Genomic DNA, 20,815 nt, shown 5'->3' with positions numbered 1-20,815 from the left:
AAAAAGATGTTTAAAAGAAACGTTTTGGTTCCATCATTTGCTTTTTCTGCTGCCATCTACAGGACAGAGCAGGAAAGCATTTATTACCACTTATTGCAGTGGTGTCCAATGTGTGGCCTATGGGCTGTTTGAGGCCCACGGCACATTGTAGAGCTAAAATAAAACACATTTAGTAAAAAGGCACAATGTTAAGAGACCTCCAATGAGGAGCACTCATTGTCGCACACACTTTGTCAGAAGCACCACTGGTTCCGTGGAGCTCAGAACCCGGACATAAGGGCGACATGTGGACATTAATCCACCTTTCCTGGCGAGAACCAGCAACAGTTTGATGGATTTTTCCAGCCACGCCCATAAGGAAGCTAGTCCCTCTGTGACATCACAAAGGAACAGTTCTGCAACTTTCTTTTAAAATCAAGTGTTTTGAGCCATCCCAAACTTTTTCAGGGCTCACTTCCAAATGTGCAGACCTCATTATCTGAAACTTTGGCATGGTTTAACACGATAATACAACATTTTTGAACTCCATTTATAAGTCAGAAAAGTACAAAAAGCATATTAAGTTCCATTTTAAGGCTTTAAAACCCTCCACTAAACACTTAATGATACGCTTTTATTGCAGAGGTGTCCAATGTGTGGCCTATGGGCTGTTTCAGGCCCACGGCACATTATAGAAAACAAACACATTTAGTAAAAAGGCACAATGTGAAGAGAGAAGGCTCCTCCAACCTCCAATGAGGAGCACTCATTGTCGCACACACTTTGTCAGAGGCACCACTGGTTCTGTGGAGCTCAGAACCCGGACAAAAGGGCGGTATGTGGACATTAATTCACCTTTCCCGGCGATAGCAGGCTGCTTTTGGTTACAGCAACAGTTTGGTGTATATTTCCAGCCCCGCCCATAAGGAAGCTAGTCCCTCTGTGACATCACAAAGGAACAGTTCTGCAACTTTCTTTTAAAATCAACCATTTTGAGCCATCCCAAACTTTTTCAGGGCTCACTTCCAAATGTGCAGACCTCATTATCTGAAACTTTGGCATGGTTTAACACGATAATACAACATTTTTGAACTCCATTTATAAGTTAGAAAAGTACAAAAAGCATATTAAGTCCTATTTTAAGGCTTTAAAACCCTCCACTAAACACTTAATGATACGCTTTTATTGCAGAGGTGTCCAATGTGTGGCCTATGGGCTGTTTCAGGCCCACGGCACATTATAGAAAACAAACACATTTAGTAAAAAGGCACAATGTGAAGAGAGAAGGCTCCTCCAACCTCCAATGAGGAGCACTCATTGTCGCACACACTTTGTCAGAGGCACCACTAGTTCCGTGGAGCATAAGGGCGACGTGTGGACATTAATCCACCTTTCCCGGCGAGAGCAGGCTACTTCTGGTTTCAGCAACAGTTTGGTGGATATTTCCAGCCCCGCCCATAAGGAAGCTAGTCCCTCTGTGACATCACAAAGGAACAGTTCTGCAACTTTCTTTTAAAATCGAGCGTTTTGAGCCATCCCAAACTTCTTTCAGGGCTCACTTCCAAATGTGCAGACCTCATTATCTGAAACTTTGGCATGGTTTAACACGAGAATACAACATTTTTGAACTCCATTTATAAGTCAGAAAAGTACAAAAAGCATATTAAGTCCCATTTTAAGACTTTAAAATCCTTCACTAAACACTTAATGATACACTTTTATCAGACAGGCATTAACATTTTCTCACTTCTCTCTCTTGTTGAAACACTCAAAATTCAAATTTCGTTTGAATTTCAATTAATTTACAAGTTTGGTCACAAGAAATGAAGTGTTTAGATCATATATATTTCAAGACATTTTAGCCTTTGATAGTTTGTTTGTTTTTTATTATTGCTGTTTTCTATAAAAGTATTTTTTATTTCCCTTACATATCTTATATATCTCTTGTTTAATAGGTCGCAGACAATGTTTGTTTGAGCCCTGTTGGTCACGTGAAGTGATTCCTAGCATGAAACTGCTCTCTTATTGGCTTTTGGAGGCCATAAAGTCGTAGGCTTGTCTCCAAACATAAGGGAGGAAAGACAAAGGTTATTTGGTGATAGAATATAAACACAAGGAATGACACACTTTTATTTGTAGAAACACAGCAATAATGACTTACTGCAAGAACTCCCTCAAGAAAATGCTGCCAAAGGTAAGGAACATCTTGAATTCTCTTAACTTTTCTGCTTAACCAATAAATACAGTAAAGTACATCTTTTTTTTATGTTCCGTATAGACGTACCTCCGCAAGCATGTAGCTCATGAAATATATGTTGCATTGCTTCACTTCAAAAGCCTTTCTCCAATTGTGGATAAATATGGTAAGAAATATCTCAACTCATTTGTTGATTGTACTTTTATATGTTTATAAATTGGTTGTGGTTGTTTTGTACAGTTTACAATGATGGAACCACCAAAGTGTTGATGAGTCTGACAGGGACTCTTCCCATCACTTTTAAAGGTACTGACATTTGATTCAATTTATGAGAAAAAATAAAATAAAATTACAAAAATGAAGTCATAAATTTTGTAGAAATGTTTGACCTCATGAAACTTCATATTACAACTTTATTCTCTTAAATTTGCAGCTTTATTCTTATAATATTATGATTTTCTCTGTCATAATATTATTGTTTATTTTTACGACTTCAATTATTATGAATTCATGTGAATTAAAGTTTTACAAGAAAAAAGTTTTATTTCATGAATTCGTAAATTTTCCGGCTTTTTGTCTTGTAAATTTACTAATTGATTCTCAGAATTTGTTTTCAGGACTTCATTATTCATAAAGTTACATATATATTTGTAAATTTGTGATGAAAATTTACAGGGAAAAATGTTGTAAATTATGATATTTCCTGCTTAATTCAGGTAAAAAATATTTTCTCGTAAATTTACGGCTTTGCGACACTACATTTGCATGAATATAGTTGGAAATTTGTGAGAAAAAAGTTGTCATTTTATGAAGAAAAGTCATAAATAAATAAAGTCATAAATTTAGGAGAAATGTTTGACCTGATGAAACTTCATAATTCAACTTTATTCTCTTAAATTTGCGGCTTTATTCTCATAATATTAAGACTTTCTCTGTCATAATATTATGACTTTATTATTGTTTATTTTTATGACTTCAATTATTATGAATTCATGTGAATTAAAGTCGTAAGTTTACAAGAAAAAAAATATTTTATGAAGTCATAAATTTTCCGGCTTTACTATCATAATATTACAACTTTTTGTCTTGTAAATTTACTAATTTATTCTCATAATTTGTTTTGAAGACTTCATTATTATAGAAAAAATATACAAGAAAAAAGTTTCATTTTATAAGGTGATAAATTTCCTGCTTAATTCACGTAAAAATATTTTCTCGTAAATTTACGACTTTGCGACACTAAATTTGCATGAATATAGATGGGAAATTTGTGAGAAAAAAAGTTGTCAATTTATGAGAAAAATGGTGCGTGCAGTATGAGAATAAAGTTATACAATTACGAGGAAAAAATTGATATATTTCCTGCTTTATTGCTGTGAATTTTTTTTCTAGTATTAATATTATTAATATTTTTACGACCTCATTATTCATAAATTTGCATGAATAAAGTCATATATTTATGTGGGGAAAAAAAGATGTGCGATATAAAAATAAAGTTGTACATTTACAAGGAATTTTTTTTACAAGAATAAAGACTTTTATCTCATAAATTTATTGTATAATTTACATAAATGTACAACTTTTTCCCCATAAATTCAAAATTTTATTCTCACACCGCACATGTTTTTTCCTCATAAATTTGTGAGTTTATTCACATGAATGTACAACTTTATTCTCAAAATCTCATATTATTATTATTATTTTCAATATGTCCCGAATAATATGTCATAATGTAATATCTGCTGCTATGGTAGAAGAGCGCTACAACATCCCCGTATGCGTGTGGCTTGAGGAAAGCTACCCTCAGTCGGCCCCCATCTGCTATGTCAGACCAATGCGTGACATGATGATCCTGCAAGGAAACTACGTGTCCACCAATGGAGAAGTTCTACTTCCCTTCCTGCAGGAGTGGAAGCAGGTGAGCAGCTCCAGCAGCTCCAGCAGCAGCTCCAGCAGCAGCACAGGTGAGATGTTCACCATGTGACCAACTGACCCTTTTATTGGTATCTCAGGGGGAGTGTGACCTGGTCAGCCTCCTGCAAGTGATGGTTGCCATGTTTGGAGACCTCCCTCCGGTTTGTATGCAACCTCCTCCACAGCCCGATCAAGCCTCATGTAAGTATCGTTGATAAAAAAAAAAAAAAAAAAAAAACACATACAGGGGTGTCAAAAGTGCGGCCTGGGGGCCATTTTTGGCGCACGGTTTGTTTTGTATTGGCCCCTCAGATGGATTTCAACATGGGGCCGTGCATTATGCCGCAAAATGAGGTACCCTCGCTGATACACACTACACAAATATATTGTTTTGGTGTTTTACAGCTACAGATGTCTCATGCAGTACCTTATAGTGATCACTAGATAGCAGTGTTGTGCGACAATTATTTCTTTTTTCTTCGAATTAAAACACACAAATTGAAAAAGTGGGCGGCATTGCGGACTAGTGGTTAGCGCGCAGACATCACAGCTAGGAGACCAGGGTTCAATTCCGCCCTCGGCCATCTCTGTGTGGAGTTTCCATGTTGCATGCGTGGGTTTTCTTCGGGTACTACGGTTTCCTCCCACATTCCAAAAAACATGCTAAGTTAATTAGCGACTCCAAATTGTCCATAGGTATGAATGTGAGTGTGAATGGTTGTTTGTCTATATGTGCCCTGTGTTTTTGGCTGGCCACCAGTCCAGGGTGTACCCCGCCTCTCGCCCGAAGACAGTTGGGATAGGCTCCAGCACCTATCCCAATGAATAGGTGAATGAATGAAATTGAAAAAACTAAAACAGTTCTGATTGATTTAGAACTGGGTCAGGTCTGATCAAGAGCGAGATTGTCCACGCTGCTCATGAGGACTCTGACCTGCAACTTAAGTAAATAACCTGTCCTAAATATGTCTTTCAGGTTGGCTACAGTATCACAGGCGGACACGAGTGCTTTCCAAGCCGGATGGACGCTTGTATTTGTCTTTACCCACAGAAGACGGTCAGCATGTCCTGCAAGAAAATGAAACCAACTGTTAATGGATTTCAATATTGATTGTTGTATTGGTGATTGATTAGTAATGCCTGTAATGTTAGTCGTAGCAGTTTATAAAGGTCACGTTGACGCAATGAAATCTTCAATGTCATAGAAGAGTCTTATATAGCAAGTAAATGCTATCAATCAGGTGGGGGGGGGCATACAGAAAAATATAAGAATATGGGGGGGGGCACTTTGATGATTTTTGTACTTTAAAAATGCTAAAACCAAGCCAATGACATCTGAACAAAAAAAATAGTGTATTTCCACATAGAATGAGGAGCACTCATTGTCGCACATACTTTGCCAAAGGCATGACTGGTTCCGTGGAGCTCAGAACCCGGACATAAGGGCAACGTGTGGACATTAATTCACCTTTCCCGGCGATAGCAGCCTACTTTTGGCTTCAGCAACGTTTTGGTGGACATTTCCAGCCCCGCCCATAAGGAAGCTAGTCCCTCTGTGACATCACAAAGGAACAGTTCTGCAACTTTCTTTTAAAATCGACCGTTTTGAGCCATCCCAAACTTCTTTCAGGGCTCACTTCCAAATGTGCAGACTTCATTATCTGAAACTTTGGCATGGTTTAACACGATAATACAACATTTTTTAACTCCATTTATAAGTCAGAAAAGTACAAAAAGCATATTAAGTCCCATTTTAAGGCTTTAAAACCCTTCACTAAACACTTAATGATACACTTTTATTGCAGAGGTGTCCAATGTGTGGCCTATGGGCTGTTTCAGGCCCACGGTACATTATAGAAAATATGTATTTCCACATAGACATGTCGTTGTTATCCTGATGACCTGCCAAGATAGCTTTCGAGATCTTCCAGCTTCTGCACCTATTTCTGCAGTATTCCCATTGACTTCCTGTTTTCCGCACATTTGTTTAATTTACTTCACTTTTGCGTCTCCATGAGGTACGCCCATTTGTCACGCTCACAAGCGCTCCCGAGGACTTCCGTACACGCAGCCCATATTTGGAAGTTTGCATTGCATTGACATATTTTGTAACCGTTTGGCATCGTTTTAACACAAGAGAACAACATTTAGAGGTCAGAAAAGTGCAAAAAGCAAAATAAGTCCCTTTAATTGAAGTCCATTTGAGGAAACAGATGAATGACTGCATACATTGTCAACACATTTGTTGCATATGCAATAATTTAACCCATTTTATGTGATAGAATTCTCAAATAATTCATTTCATTGCATGAAAAAAACACATGTTGTGGCTTTTGTTTGAATTATTGGTGGGAATAAATAAACACACAAACGCATCAGTTATGAAAACTACTTTGCATTCAATATTGTTACGCAATTTCATTAACTGTAAACAGTGAACCTAAAAAAAACGAGCTGAACTGAACTTTGAACTAATTCAAAATGTAAACAATGAACAATGAACAATGAACGTCAAGTATTAACACTTATACTGTGTGAAATGAACTTTGAACTATGATAACTATAAACGTGCACCACACTATCTACATCTAATTAGAACGCCAGCAAAGAGAGCAGAGAACGTTTACTGTAAATGTTTGCAGTGGTAATAAAGTTTTTTGCTGACGTCATTTATCACCCCGGAAAATGTCAGGTGAAATGCCGGAAATAGTTTTTGATGACGGTCTGATGTTTGTGTTCAGGGCCATTTGTTGTTTGTTCTGAGACACACTTTCGTCATCTTACGCCTTAAACCCTCTTTTTAATGTTTTGATTTGAGATAACGAGAAAATACATTGATATCGTTTAACTGGGCGTAACCAGACTGTTTTGTTTGGTGCGGCTCGAGGCTTTGCTAACATTAGTCTAGCATTTGCCGATTTCCTGCTAGCAAGCTTTACTTTGTATTAGCTGTTCCGCCAGATACTACAGTTACTCTTATTTTTTAAAAGGATTCCATTAACCACCACAAACAATGGCGGTTGTCAACGAAAGTGCCCTGAAGAAAATGTTGAAGGTAAGTCCGGTTGAGGCTTTTGCTAGCTACTGTGACTTGGTAGCATGTTAGCTAACGTTAGCGAACGCTATCATGACATTTCCTGGTATTTTATTAAGTCAAATTCGCTCGTGTTGTGAAACACTCAATGAAATAAACGTCTTCAAACGCCCTCTAAATACTTTTAAGATGATCTTTCTCGTTATGGCGTAATGGTAACACGGACTAAATGCGGATACTTAAGTGTAATATTTTAAACCGTATAACGGGGATTGTTGAAAATTATTAAACATGGCTGAATATTAGGACGTGTACTGTCAAGGCCATATGTCCTGTAACTTTGTACTACCTACCTACATTGGTATATAACTAATCAAATGGATCTGTAAAATGGTGAGTTCACACTTGTCATGTTTGGTCCAGTTCAAACGGGCAAGAGTTCTTTGACTCTGCTAGTACGGTTTGTCAGGTCAAGAGTGAACACAGTTCAAGACCAGAAGAACTGGACCAAATAAGGAGACCGGGCCTTGTCTGAGAGACTAGTCCTGAGTAAGGCAAGTGTGAACCACTGTTCCCAACACCTTAGTAAGAAGTGTAGCTATTGGCTGTCCCTAGAAGTATTGTTCAGCTCGGCTATGCTTGCTGTCAATGTGCAGTAAGTGACTGCTTCACAAAAACTGTAGAAAACCATGAAAACGCTGTACCGAAGACGCAAAAAACAGCTACATTTGTTTCTAGGCGCTTTCTAGAGGGTTTGGAGCGTCGCCAAGTTAGCAACACTGGTGTGAACTCTTGACCACACCAAAAGACCAAAATATAAATAAGCAGGTGTCATCCAATCAATCATCCAAAAAATAAAGTTATCCATGAATCACATTGCTCATTAGTTTGGTGAAGTTGTCAGAAACTGCATTTTCTTGCAGCACCTAGAAAAAGTCACCAACTATTTTTTGGGGCATTTTTGGTCGGGCTTACAGAACGCACAAGTTGGATCGCACCCTAAAAAACAAGTTGACTGAACTGTTAAAGCACTCCTTGCTTGTTTGATGAGGCTCTCTTACTGCCAAAACATGATCACACTTCGCCATCATTGTTCTCCTATGTTTTCATATTCCAGCAATACAAGTATAGGGACCTGACAGTTCGTGAAATCACCAACGTCATCTCTCAGTACAAAGACTTGAAGCCAGTTATGGATGGTTATGGTATGGGTCTTGTGTTCTTACTATTCATCTTGGCGTGAGTGACCTGTAGTTTGAACTCCAGAGGTTCACTCGCTTGAGTGACTGAATGTGTAAAATGAGTTTACTTTCTTTTGTCATTGACTTTTCTTGTCTTTCAGTGTTCAACGATGGCTCTACAAGAGACCTGATGAGTTTAACAGGGACGGTTCCTGTAAGCTATAGAGGTACGGTTTCTTTCAGCAAAACTCGGATTCAACAGAGGAACTATATTTTATCTGTAGAAGTCTTTACTGGGGGTGTCACGAGACAATTCATAAAGACGTACACGATATTTGGTCTACGAGACCAGACAAGGTTTGAACATGACTTTTAAGAAAAGTACAAGGAAAAACTATATATAACAATATATTGCAATCTACTAATTTAATTTCTACTATGTGGCACTCTTCACTGTGTATGTAAGCTACTTAGAAGTCCCCCAAAGAAACTGTATGACTGACAAAAGGCTCAAGGGTTGTGTTTTAATTTGTGGAAAAAAGTCAAAACAGTTAAAAGCATCACTCTTAGGTCATGCCTTCAAAGTTAAAAACGTTTCATTGTACAATGTACATACATTTTTGTGACTCTGATAAAGTCTTTTCATTCAGTCCCATATTTTTCCATTGCAGTTTTCTTAAAAGTAATGTTAAAATAACATCTCACCTCGGTCTACCTCCTTGTGCTAAATAATACTAGGGTTTGCGGAGATGGGAACACTGATGTGAATGCAGTTTTAACATAGACAGGGTTTGTTTCCTCTCTGTAGGCAATGTCTACAACATCCCAGTATGTTTATGGTTGCTGGACACCTACCCCTTCAACCCGCCCATATGTTTTGTTAAACCTACCAGTACCATGATGATCAAAACTGGGAAACATATTGATGCCAATGGAAAGATCTACCTGCCCTATCTACACGAGTGGAAGCATGTAAGTAATCATTAACAGAAGAAATCACAATTTGTTTATATTTTACCAGCAACACTGGTGACCTTTTTCGTCTGCCTTATTGATCTAATACTCTTATCGGAATCATGAACATCCCTGAAAATCCTTCTATTTGGGAAGTTCTGCCTTAAAACACAGGAGAGAATACATCTAAAAGTTACTGTGGGGAATATTATCAATTGCAACCTGCTTAAAATTAACCAAGCATAGTCTACTCCCAAACTATACAGATGTTTGGATTATGTTAAATAGTAAATCTAATCTGGAAATAAAGAGTGTGTTGTCTTTTTTTTAGCCTCAGTCAGACCTGTATGGACTCATTCAGGTGATGATTGTGGTGTTTGGAGAGGAGCCTCCTGTCTTTTCTCGCCCGACCACACAAGCGCCTTATCAGGCTTTCCAAGCTGCTGGACCTCCTAACCGTGAGTGTTTTTTTTTTTTTCCCCTCATGATTCATTTATGCTTTAACAGCAGGTGGCACTCATTCACCACAGCAGAACACCATTCCTGTACTCACACATGATTGTGAACCCTTCTTGTTTAATTCAGCTTCTTATGTACCTGGCATGCCTGCAGTTTCACCATATGGTCCAAATCCAAATGCAGGGTAAGATGTCTCACCATCACATGCATACACTACTTCTTTTGGACAAGCTTAAATAACTTATATCTTGTATGAGTTGCTATAAAATGTCTTTGACTATGGTTATAATATGTATGTTGGTTGCATTTCACTTACAGAAGCTATCCAGGGTACCAGTACCCTGGGGGGAACTCTTACCCAACTACTGCTGGTCCTGCACATTACCCCACACAAACTCCTGTGTCAACAGTGGGTATGTATTATGTCTTAACGTCTCCCATTGGCTATCATTCTGTTTGCCTTGTGAATTTGAAGTTACAATGTCACAGTTTTTTGAATAACACAAATACACCTCCCTCTCCTTCCTCTATGCATGCAACCATACAGTAATGATCACAATGCATAATCCAGATGCACAGCGGAATCATCACACAATTACATGATTAAAAGCTTGTTTAAAGTGGACTTTTTTGATACAATTGTAGTTACACGAAAAAGGTGACTCTGTCCCACTTATGCATCATAATATTGCATCAAATGAACAGCACATTCAGACGTGACCTTACTTTAAGGCGCTCACCCCTGAGCTTGACTTTGGTGGCATGCTGAACCGTCAGTGAAAGGCCATCTGATGTAATGAGAGTTGGGAGCATTAAAGGCCAAAGAGAGGCACTGTTTATGCATGCAAGACGGGATCCCTGTCTCGCTAGATGTTCTATATTTGGGGACGTAACAGCAACCCCACACAGAGACTGACCTGATGGCAGCAGTGAAATGATGGTGAACCATCTGACATCTGGAGGGCTTTTGGTGGTCTCCTATATTTAGTAGTTGAGACTATTTGGATCAACTCTTGACATTTGTCAGCTCCTCCAAGACTGCGCTACACTTGCTTTTCTCCGTTTTTTCCCCTACCTGCATAACCTGATATTTAGCCAGCAATTTGTTGTCCAGCTGAGCAAATGCCGTTTTTAGCCAATGGCCCCCTTCAGATGGTAAATGCAAGTGGAAAGAAGATTTGATCACTTTTCCAACACAACCAAATTGGACCAGAGTTCCAACAGATGTTAAAAACAACTCTGGCCTCGTTCAGGTTCCAACAGAGATGGCACCATCGGTGAAGACACCATCCGTGCATCGCTGATCTCGGCTGTCAGTGACAAGCTTCGCTGGAGGATGAAAGAGGAAATGGACAGGGCTCAGGCGGAGTTGGATGCCCTCAAGCGGACAGAAGAAGACCTCAAGAAGGGCCATCAGAAACTGGAGGAGATGATCTCAAGATTAGACCAGGAAGTGGTAAGATATTTTAGTAAATGATACATTTAAAATGTCGTGTTGGGTCATCATTTACAATTTCTGGACCAGTCCGAAGTTGACAGGAACATCGAGTTGCTGAAGCGTAAAGACGAGGAGCTGAGTGACGCCCTGGAGAAAATGGAGAACCAGTCGGAGAACAATGACATTGATGAGATCATCGTGCCGACAGCCCCTCTATACAAACAAATTTTGAACCTGTACGCTGAGGAAAATGCCATCGAAGACACAATTTTCTACTTGGGAGAGGCCCTCCGTCGGGGGGTCATCGACTTGGAGGTTTTTCTCAAGGTGACTATGTCAACACACACACACACACACACACACACATATTCCAATCTACTGTGGTTGCGTCAATAGTGATTAATTTCCTCCTTTGTTGTAGCACGTACGCCTTCTGTCCAGAAAGCAGTTCCAGCTCCGTGCCCTCATGCAGAAAGCTCGCAAGACTGCTGGCCTCAGTGACCTCTACTGAGTAACTAACACAAGCAGGAAACACTCATGTCTTCACTCTCTCTGGTTCTCCTCCTTTCTCCTCTATGTTGTATTCCATCTTTAATGGGCCACCGAGCTGTTTAGATGTTGTAGATTGAAGATGAAGATTTGTGGTGGTGACCTGTGACCACGGCGCGGTCACACACTTGATCAGACCAAATACATGAGAGATTGTCCACAAACCTGGGAGTTGTGACCCAGACCTGACGCCATCGTGTGTACTCCGGCTTACACAACTGATCCCTTCTTACAAATATCGATAAGGGAGAGCGTGTGCAAGTTGAGCAACCTGGTTTGCGTGGCACTCCAGGGAAGCTCTGAGAATATATGAGCTTGGTGTTTGGAGAGTAAGCACAAAAATATTGGGGGCTAGGCGTTGAGACAGCCCTCATCATCATGAAAAGGTTAAGCTCTGATATAAATACCCAAGGCAACCTATTAGGGAGTACCGTGATTTAGTGCTGCATGCAGCCTGGGCCACGTTCAGAAGGCTTTTTCTATTGTGGATATGCTTTAAAAGATGAAAGTGTTGTTTTCACCCGTCTCCTTTCATGTCCAGTTAGTGTGAAGTTCTTTCTTGTACATGTCAGCTGCTCAGGTTAGCCCTCCAATTTGACTGTTTGGCTGCATTAACCAATCATGTACAGTAGCTGTTCTATCCTGTACAGTCTTTCTCTTGACAGTTTCAGCACACTCGCTATTTTTCTTTTGTCCTGTCCGCTCTTATTTGTCGGAATCGGTCAGAGAACATCTTACACAACAATTATAATAATCAAAAGTGAAGTTATGGCAAACACCTCTCATTTAACTTAGCCTTCTACTAATGCACTTTGAAATGTATGATAGAATATCTGCTGTTATTTTTGCGTTTCCAGTTCAGCCATAGACCATCTTTTGTATCTGTAGATTTATGTAAATCAGTTCAAGTTAAATAAATCTGATTTCATCGCTCATCTCTTTTGTTATTCTGCTAAGGGCCGGAAGTCATCGTGATTATACTGCAGGAAAAATAACACATAAACTGATACAGGTGTAGTTTGGTTGACAGGTGTTTTTAATGAAATAATCAATTTGCAGCATAAATCAATGCGTCAGCATTCATTTAAGAGGTTTCACACAAAAAACATTTACAATAGGTAAAATGCATCACACGAAGACTGTGAAGTGTCATATTTGTCAGTATAACAATTCTTTCATAAAGAAAAAAGATGTTTTGAAGTAATGAAATATGAAGCTGAGTTCATGTTCACTTTCCGAGCTGCATTGCAACTGAGAGCACATTCTCCATTAGCTGTTTTGTTTATTGATTGGGATACTGTTCAAACCTTGCAAAATATATTGGCTGGCAGAGCTTTGAACAGAAGTTTACAGTATGGCGCTAAATTGAATCATTATTAGCATCAATGTTGTGGAGAGCTGCAACAATAGACTATCCGATTTATCAACTATTTTGGTATTCAATTAATTATTTTTACATTAAAAGTAATATTTGTGTTTTGACTCAAGTCAAGTCAGTTTTGACTTTGGAAAACAGTATCAACATTTTGGCCCGTTTTCTGATATGTTGTGGACCAACCCACTAACCCACTTGTATTTTGTTCATGTTGATTTGGTCCATCTAGGTCTAGGGCCGAACTGATAACTCTTATTGGAAACCACAAGCTTCAGATTCGTCCCTTAAAGGCAATAATCCTTAATCGCAGCCCAAAGGTCCAACGGCTATTTTGCAGCATTTGCAGCGATTGGGATGCATCTTTCCACCACTTTTCTACTGTCCATCCTCTATGTCCATCTAAGAGCTTGACAAATCTTCAGCAAGATGGTGCTCCGTCTCACACTTCAGCCTCCATGTCCAAGTTCCAAGCAAAGGTTAAGATGCTGCAGCATTGGCTAGCACAGCTGCCTGACATTACTGTGCATGTTTTGGGTCAGTGATGTCCAAAATGTCCTTAATTGTATTATTGTCCTGCAGGATGTTATCAGTAAAAAAGGGAAAACTAGGGTAAAAAGACATTTATATGCAGCTTTTTTATTGACAAAATAATGCACAGCCATCTTGTTTAAGTATCCTGGCTTTATTTGATGCTACAGTACATAAAAATATGTCCAGGTACAGTGATTCAGTCAGTCAGCTTACTGATAAATACTGAGAATAAATATAGTTGTAACGGCTTTAGAGAAAATAACACCATTATTGTCCTTTAGTATTATGTGGCGTGCATTACTACACATCCAAGATAGAATTTCTCTGTTTCCTACAGTAGCTCCTATAGATTTTGTCTTCGATAATCTGAAACAATCTTGGTTGACTGCTTTAATAACCATAAATCCTTGCCTTCCTCTGTCAGTGCACTTGTGGTCGTATGAGTTAAAAGGCCTTTATAAGAACCAAGGAAAGGTTACTACAACCTCAGTCTCTACCAAAGAGAATGGAATGTCTCCCTCAGACTAAAAAAACAATAAGATGACCAAGTGGACAACACCCACAACTGGACACGGTAATCACATAATACACACAAAATACATGAGGAGTGTTATGAAAAAAGCTTAACAGTGCACGGTAGGCTGAGTGTTCATAGTAGTCACAAATGGGGGAATCGGTTTTGGGAGCAAACAGCAAAAATAAAACTGGTGTAACTAATAACACTTTAGCCTTTTCAGAATGTCAAGTCTCATCTGCTTTTAGCTACAGGGGGGACACAGAAGGTAATAATGCACAGTGTCTTGTGAGATGCGCTTTCAGGGTAGAGCGAAGTAACGAGATGCTCTCGCCTTTACAGGGTGAGCTCCTTCTGAACGCCCCACAATGTTTCAGCGCTCTTCATTAGCTGCTTCTCCTCCTCGGGCTTCAGGGTCATGTTGATGACATCTGTTAGGCCGGTGTTGCCCAGGACGCAAGGGATGCTCAGGAAGACCTCGTCCTTCACGCCATACATGCCCTAACCAGACGTGGAAGAACTCCCATTAGAAAGTTGGCTGTCTGCTGGAGGTATGTAGCTTGTTTATGATAAGATTCAACACATGCGGCGTAACCAACCATGCTAGAATGTCACATTATAGATTTTCTAAAATGACTGATGAAAACTGTTTAGTGGTGTGCCGTGAGTCCTTACCTGGACAAGTGTGGATACAGGGTGCACTTTGTGCATGTTCTTGACGATGCTTGCCACCAGGTCAGCCACGGACATCCCAATGGCCCATGAAGTATAACCCTTCAGCCTGATCACCTCATAGGCCCTGGAAAGTAAACAGTCGGGACATGGACGTTTTATGTTTTAATGACGTGTAACTACCTAGTATAGAAGACAGAACCTTTGATCCTATGTTACAGCTTTGAAGCAAAGTGGCACTCCGACCTTCCCCCCCCCCAGTCTTTCAAGGGTTTGAGCCGCTTTGTTTTACACTGCATAGAGCAGGGGTCTCAAACTCAATTTACTTGGGGGCCACTGGAGCTAGGGTCTGGGCGAGACTGGGCCGCATCAGGTTTTCAAAAAAAAAAAAAACCGCATTTATTAAAAACAGAAAAATGAATAAACTTTGCTTTTGGTTTCCATTTTCTACAAGAAAAGCTCTGATAAAACATTCCACTGTTCTCAAATATCCTTAAAGCATTATTAGAGCCTTGTAGACATGACAAAACACGACTATAGTCACATTTATATACTTATACTTTTATTTACAACATATTGCGCAACTGCAGGGTCTTGAGACACATGCTAACTCGCAAACTAGAGAGCTAGCGACCTAAACAGTAGCCTTCGAGTTATTTCCTTTAAACTTAAATAGCCAAAAACTTACCACTTCCACACGGATAGGGAGGATAACTATTAACAGTTATTTAACCTTTAACATGAACATTAATCAAACGTAATAATTTTTTCTGGGTACATGATACCATACAGCATCCATATCAAACTTGCGCGGGCCGCACTAACATTGTACTTTCATATCAAGGCGGGGGCCTCAAACTAGTGTCCTGCGGGCCACATTTGGGCCGCGTGTTTGAGACCCCTGGCATAGAGCAATAATAACAAAGCTAACATACTAAAACACATACCGACATAAACAGACAGATTTTTTTAGAGATTTTTAAGAGAATATCGACGGTCAGCCACCTATGAGGTTTTTATGTACACTGACCAAGACTTGACGAGTTAATCGGTTAATTATAAGAATAATCAGTTCCACTGTACTTGCAGCGTATTTCAAAGGAACCCTTGCCTATGAATGCAGTATACATGATAAAGTATTATTGGAGATCGTCCCGTACAAGTACCCTACTGCATTACACACCACCGGCCTGTCTTTGCATGTACAAGTTAATGAAGCCCTGATAAGAAAGAGTGCTACAGTGCAATGGCTGACTGCCACAGACAAATTCCTCACCAGGGATGGTGACTCGATAGTGTTTGTATGTTTAACTTTTATGTAAACATAAGTGGACTTTGTTTAAACTTTATTGCTTTACGGAATTAACAAATAGTACTCACCCATCAACCACCTGCTTATGCACGGCCTTCCAGTCTTCACCGTCTCCTTCAGCCCCCATGTTGGGGTTGAGGGTTTGTAGACTAACGCCTGCCACGTTCACACCGCTCCACACGGGCACTGATTGGAAACAGGAACAAGGAACATCTCACAATGAGTCCAATTCAATCAAAGGCCAATGCTGTGATCTGTGTGTTTTTTTATATTTATTTCTAGCAAGCACTACATACCACTGGAGTCTCCATGCTCTCCAATGATCCAACCGTGGCAGCTCGAAGGGTGGAGATGCAGCTTCTCTCCCATGAGGTGGCGGAAACGGGCCGTGTCAAGGTTGGTGCCTGAGCCAATGACGCGGTGGCGCGGGAAGCCGCTCAGCTTCCAGGCAACATAGGTCAGGATGTCCACTGGGAGAAAGAGTAAATTGGGCGAAATGAGTAAACTGGTATTTGAACACATGGCCTGCAGTGAGGTCATACCTCACCAAAGTCATCCTTAACTCTCACCTGGGTTGGAGACTATCATCAGGATGCAGTTGGGGCTGTACTTGACAATGTTGGGGATGATAAATTTAAAGATGTTGACATTGCGCTGCACCAGATTAAGACGACTCTCTCCTTCCTGTTGACGGGCGCCAGCGGTCACCACCACCACCCTGGAGTTGGCTGTCACACTGTAGTCTGGAAAATGTGCACACATACAGCATGCTTAGTAACACACAAAGAGTCCAATCCACTTAAAGATGACACGCCTCGGACTGTCTCACATTGACGTAAGCGGGTGTCGACATAACCGACAGCTGATTGTCAACATAAATGGGGTTACAGTGTAGATGCTGTGACGTGCGTGTCATTCTCACCTTTGTCTGCCACAATCTTGTGCGTCTTAAGGAAGAAGGAGCCATGCTGCAAGTCCATGGCTTCACCTTTCAGCTTGTCCTCCATCACGTCCACCAGTGCCAGCTCGTCACACAAATCCTGGTGGGAAAAAACGGCACACGTACATTCAAGTCTTACGAGAAACTACGCAGAATCTATCATCTTAAACTGGTAGTGACACAGTAGCCACGTTTACATGAGGATTTTTTCCTCTTTCCGAATGACTTTTCCGAAAACAATGGTATACATGGAAAGGAATATTCCAATCTCTTGTCTACATGTGCGCTATAATCAAACAGAATAGTCAATGGGGCATGCGCAGTAAAACGTAAACATTGTTGGAATAACTCCGTTTTGCGAGTTTTAGTTTAGTTTGGATCAAAAACAAACTTTCCGCAGCAGTCCAGTGCCGATTGTGCCTCCATTTTTAAAACTGAAGAACCTCTCTAGCCGTGTTACGTCATATCTGAGAATGCCCTGAAAGAACGCACCCGGGATAAATTTAAACAGGAAAAGATCAAATTCAATCTTGCTAATATTTTATAATTAAACTCATGTTTTACATGTTTTATATAGATATATGTTTTTAAAGAAAAACTGGACTTGTGAAGGCTGCACGGCGGTCAAGTGGTTAGCGTGCAGACCTCACAACTAAAAGACCTGAGTTCAATCCCACCCTCGGCCATCTCTATGTGGAGTTTGCATGACTCCAGCATTCTTTCCGTTTGAGCAAATAAACCGAATGCAATTAGAATATTTGGGTCCATGTATACGTGGCTATTTTTCTGTCTCTTTGTTTTAGCCTTACCTTGAGCAGCACGCTCATGGCAGTGGCCATGCCCACCATGCCGACGCCCACCACCGTCACCTTGTTCCGGCTTCCCACAGGCTGTTCCTTCAGCACGTGGCTGATGAGTTTATCTTTGGTGGCCATCTGGGGGGGAAATAACAAGAGTTGAAGGCGTGGCGGCTACCACCGATAGAGCCGATGAGGTGTGGATAGTGAGGAGGTGGTGAGAAGTAACATAAAACATCGAATGCATCATTTAATGCACACACAGTAATAAAAACAGTGTTACTTCAACATCTGTTCTATTATAAGTAGTCCGATTTTATACACCTACCACAGTATCCATGGTAGTATAATGTCATTGTTAGTTTAGGCTCCTTATTAAGTTCCACCATCTGACTACATCTCCATAGCAACCACTGACTAGACAAATACTCATTGCTGATCTGCATCCTCAGAGAGAAGCCCCTAGTGACTCGGTGGGGGTGGGGCACACTCGCTCATGTGTACGTGCGGCACAGACCATCCCCTGGCGGGCGTCTCACACACAGGATACTATTTATGGTTCCTGGAGAGGAGGACATTACTGACAGGCATGTGTAGTCGCGGTGATGTTGGGATTAGACCTAGTAGCGGACATAAGCTAATACTGCTGCACACAATAGTGGGGGAGTCTGGATGACCTCTAAAGGGTTCAAGCCAAGGGCTTTTGTCCACTTTTACCATAGCTGACAGGTCATGCGTGTTCAGTGTTAGTGTTGAGAAATGCTGGGCGACTTCCTTTTGGTGCATGCCTGAACTGGGAGTCAAAGGATGGTGTTTATAAAGAGTAAGTATTGAAGTAACAAACAGTCAAGACTGCTGTTAGTGTTAGGAATATGTTATCACGTTCTGTTGTGGTTTTTGGCATTTTTCCTATCATGGTCACCAGGCGGTCAGAGGGGGTCTGCCCCTCTCTTCCTCTCTCACACACACACACATCAGTGGAATCCCACTAACACACTTTCCACTTTGTACTGTAACTACAACTCAATATCTTCATTACTAACATATTGAATTGTTAAAATGACACAACTCTTAAACAGGATGGAGGTGTGAAATTATTCTTGAGGTGTGTTTGGTCAGACCGGACAGTCAGGATGGCGACCACAGCCGGGAGGGGGGGAAGGAGGAGCTGAGTGAGGGTCTCCATGTTACACTTGTGTAACATAGCGTTCATGACCCTCACATACCATTTTTAACAACGGAACACGCCAATAGAGGTTTAATATTGTGTTAAAAACACTTTATGTTGATTATTTTAAGGTCGAAATGGCGACTGTTTTACAGGCCGTGAGCTATACTGGCTGCAACAAGTAGAACTATCAATGTAATGAAACTCGGTACACAAACGCGACATCAAAGGCGGATTAAATCATATTTAAGTCACGTAAAAGAAATAAAAATGTTACCGTTTAGGCTTGAGTTAAAAGGCTGGAATGCTTCTCGTTGAGTGGATGCTGCAGTTCTCCCGCAGAGTGGTGGTGTGGAAGGGGAGGTGAAGCCTTCTATTTAAACCCTCCCCCCCTCCTCGTGCTCCCTCATTACCTATGGTGCTGGGGGCGTGGCCTGTGCTGCCGCTGTGCGTGCTGGGAGTCACGTCCCAGGCAGGATGCGGAAGAGAGCATCAAAGTACGGTACATTCTGTGCTTTTTTTTGACTTAGTTTCACTGATAATCACCACGTTTCTGTCCTTAACGTGATTTTACGAATAAAGTACGTTGGAGCCGAATTGTAAAATTCGATAACTATTGGATTTGGAACATATTTATGACGTATGTACTTCCAGTTGTGGATGTACGTCATTTGTCAACGCGTTGTTTCGTCAACATATGTAACATAACCTGCCAGTAAAGTTAAGAAACGTCGGGAAATCCATTCATTCACATTTACTTCACCTTTTATTGTGAGAAAAATGTACTTAAAATATGAATATATTACAATAATACATGAAAGATGGAATGTTGGTTTTGCACTGGACCATAAGTTGATTGATACAATGGACAAAGTTGGAAATAATGCCACTTTTTTCCCTTCATTTCTGAGTTCCAACATAGTTAATTATAAAATGAATAATAATTAATGAGTAATTTGATACTTTATTCATCTCCGGGAGCAACTCATGAGGAAAAAAATACAGAAATATCCCCACTTGTAAGCAAATAGTTTAGCAGAGCACTCCATACAATTTATATGGTTATGGTGATATACAATATTCATTAAAAAAAACGACATGGACACTATCAATATATATTTATGTGTAGCAGTATTACTATTAATTGTACAGCACAAATACTATAGTTATCCTATGTTATACAGTACATCCACAACATTGATTATTATAGTGTTTTGGCGACCCCTTCTGTCGTCCTGTAGTAATGACAAGAAAATGTCATACCTTGTTATACAAAGTTGTTTCATCAGTTTCCTTTGTGTAAGCTCACCTTGAAAGACTGACGTATGACAACACACCCTTACATTCCTTTCTGGCGTTGTTGGCCGTCAAGGTATCAGATACTTCTGAGTACTACTGGTACTCACACTTAAGTTTTTTTAGTTTTTTAGCTGCATCGTGTGCTCTCACATGCTGTACCTGTGGTGGCCACTAGTGGGGAGTGTTGACTTGTTTTGTGACAAGTTTTAATCTTATTTATTGTTCTACTTAAACTGATGCCTCGGAGTACTTATTCCTTCAGCAAATATCGTAATATATTTATTACATTTATTAAAAACAGAAAAAAATACAAACTTTTTCAGTGCATTGGTTCCGATTTTCTACAATAAAAGCTCTGATAAAACATTCCACTGTTCTCAAATATCTTAATTTTTATTTTTCTGCACAAAAGATGAAAAATAAATAAACAAATCAAGAATAAAGAAAATCAATCAATCAGTAATAAATAAATATAATAATAATAATAAAACGGCAAATAATA

The 20,815-nt window shown here is 40.0% G+C and overlaps 3 protein-coding genes across 3 annotated transcripts; 2 read left to right on the top strand and 1 right to left on the bottom strand.

Moving 5' to 3' along the window:
• The first annotated feature begins 2,131 nt into the window (after positions 1-2,131).
• Positions 2,132-5,185, top strand: LOC131131462 (tumor susceptibility gene 101 protein). The gene is made up of 6 exons (XM_058076189.2): positions 2,132-2,173; positions 2,258-2,342; positions 2,417-2,482; positions 3,931-4,094; positions 4,189-4,291; positions 5,067-5,185. The coding sequence occupies exons 1-6, from the start codon at positions 2,132-2,134 to the stop codon at positions 5,183-5,185; spliced, it is 579 nt and encodes a 192-aa protein (XP_057932172.2).
• A 1,592-nt stretch (positions 5,186-6,777) lies between these two features.
• Positions 6,778-12,640, top strand: tsg101a (tumor susceptibility 101a). Its single transcript, XM_058075854.2, has 10 exons — positions 6,778-7,145; positions 8,242-8,329; positions 8,467-8,532; positions 9,114-9,277; positions 9,591-9,717; positions 9,845-9,902; positions 10,037-10,131; positions 10,972-11,174; positions 11,244-11,483; positions 11,578-12,640. Exons 1-10 carry the CDS (start codon positions 7,104-7,106, stop codon positions 11,665-11,667), a joined length of 1,173 nt encoding a protein of 390 aa, XP_057931837.2. The 5' UTR covers positions 6,778-7,103; the 3' UTR covers positions 11,668-12,640.
• A 1,091-nt stretch (positions 12,641-13,731) lies between these two features.
• ldha (lactate dehydrogenase A4) lies at positions 13,732-19,430 on the bottom strand. The gene is made up of 8 exons (XM_058075855.2): positions 19,292-19,430; positions 17,859-17,984; positions 17,032-17,149; positions 16,679-16,852; positions 16,406-16,579; positions 16,178-16,295; positions 14,801-14,924; positions 13,732-14,626 (listed from the first exon to the last, which is right to left on the bottom strand). Exons 2-8 carry the CDS (start codon positions 17,982-17,984, stop codon positions 14,462-14,464), a joined length of 999 nt encoding a protein of 332 aa, XP_057931838.1. The 5' UTR covers positions 19,292-19,430; the 3' UTR covers positions 13,732-14,461.
• Positions 19,431-20,815: the final 1,385 nt, after the last annotated feature.

The sequence above is a fragment of the Doryrhamphus excisus genome, linkage group LG1 (genome assembly GCF_037039965.1).
Source record: "Doryrhamphus excisus strain RoL-2023G ecotype Guam linkage group LG1, RoL_Dexc_Guam_v1.1, whole genome shotgun sequence".
Classification (NCBI taxonomy): Eukaryota; Metazoa; Chordata; class Actinopteri; order Syngnathiformes; family Syngnathidae; genus Doryrhamphus; species Doryrhamphus excisus.
The sequence above is the reverse complement of the archived record's forward strand: the minus strand, read 5'-3'. Positions and strand labels throughout refer to the sequence as shown.

Coding starts and splice junctions, on each gene's coding strand:
- LOC131131462 (XM_058076189.2), top strand. CDS start 2,132: ATGACTTACTGCAAGAACTCCCTCAAGAAAATGCTGCCAAAG. Junction 2,343..2,416: donor TCCAATTGTGGATAAATATG/GTAAGAAATATC, acceptor TGTTTTGTACAG/TTTACAATGATGGAACCACC. Junction 4,095..4,188: donor TCCTGCAGGAGTGGAAGCAG/GTGAGCAGCTCC, acceptor TTGGTATCTCAG/GGGGAGTGTGACCTGGTCAG.
- ldha (XM_058075855.2), bottom strand. CDS start 17,984: ATGGCCACCAAAGATAAACTCATCAGCCACGTGCTGAAGGAACAGCCT. Junction 14,925..16,177: donor CATAAGCAGGTGGTTGATGG/GTGAGTACTATT, acceptor TTTACTTTCCAG/GGCCTATGAGGTGATCAGGC. Junction 14,627..14,800: donor CTGTATCCACACTTGTCCAG/GTAAGGACTCAC, acceptor ACGTCTGGTTAG/GGCATGTATGGCGTGAAGGA.
- tsg101a (XM_058075854.2), top strand. CDS start 7,104: ATGGCGGTTGTCAACGAAAGTGCCCTGAAGAAAATGTTGAAG. Junction 8,533..9,113: donor GGTTCCTGTAAGCTATAGAG/GTACGGTTTCTT, acceptor TCCTCTCTGTAG/GCAATGTCTACAACATCCCA. Junction 9,278..9,590: donor ATCTACACGAGTGGAAGCAT/GTAAGTAATCAT, acceptor TCTTTTTTTTAG/CCTCAGTCAGACCTGTATGG.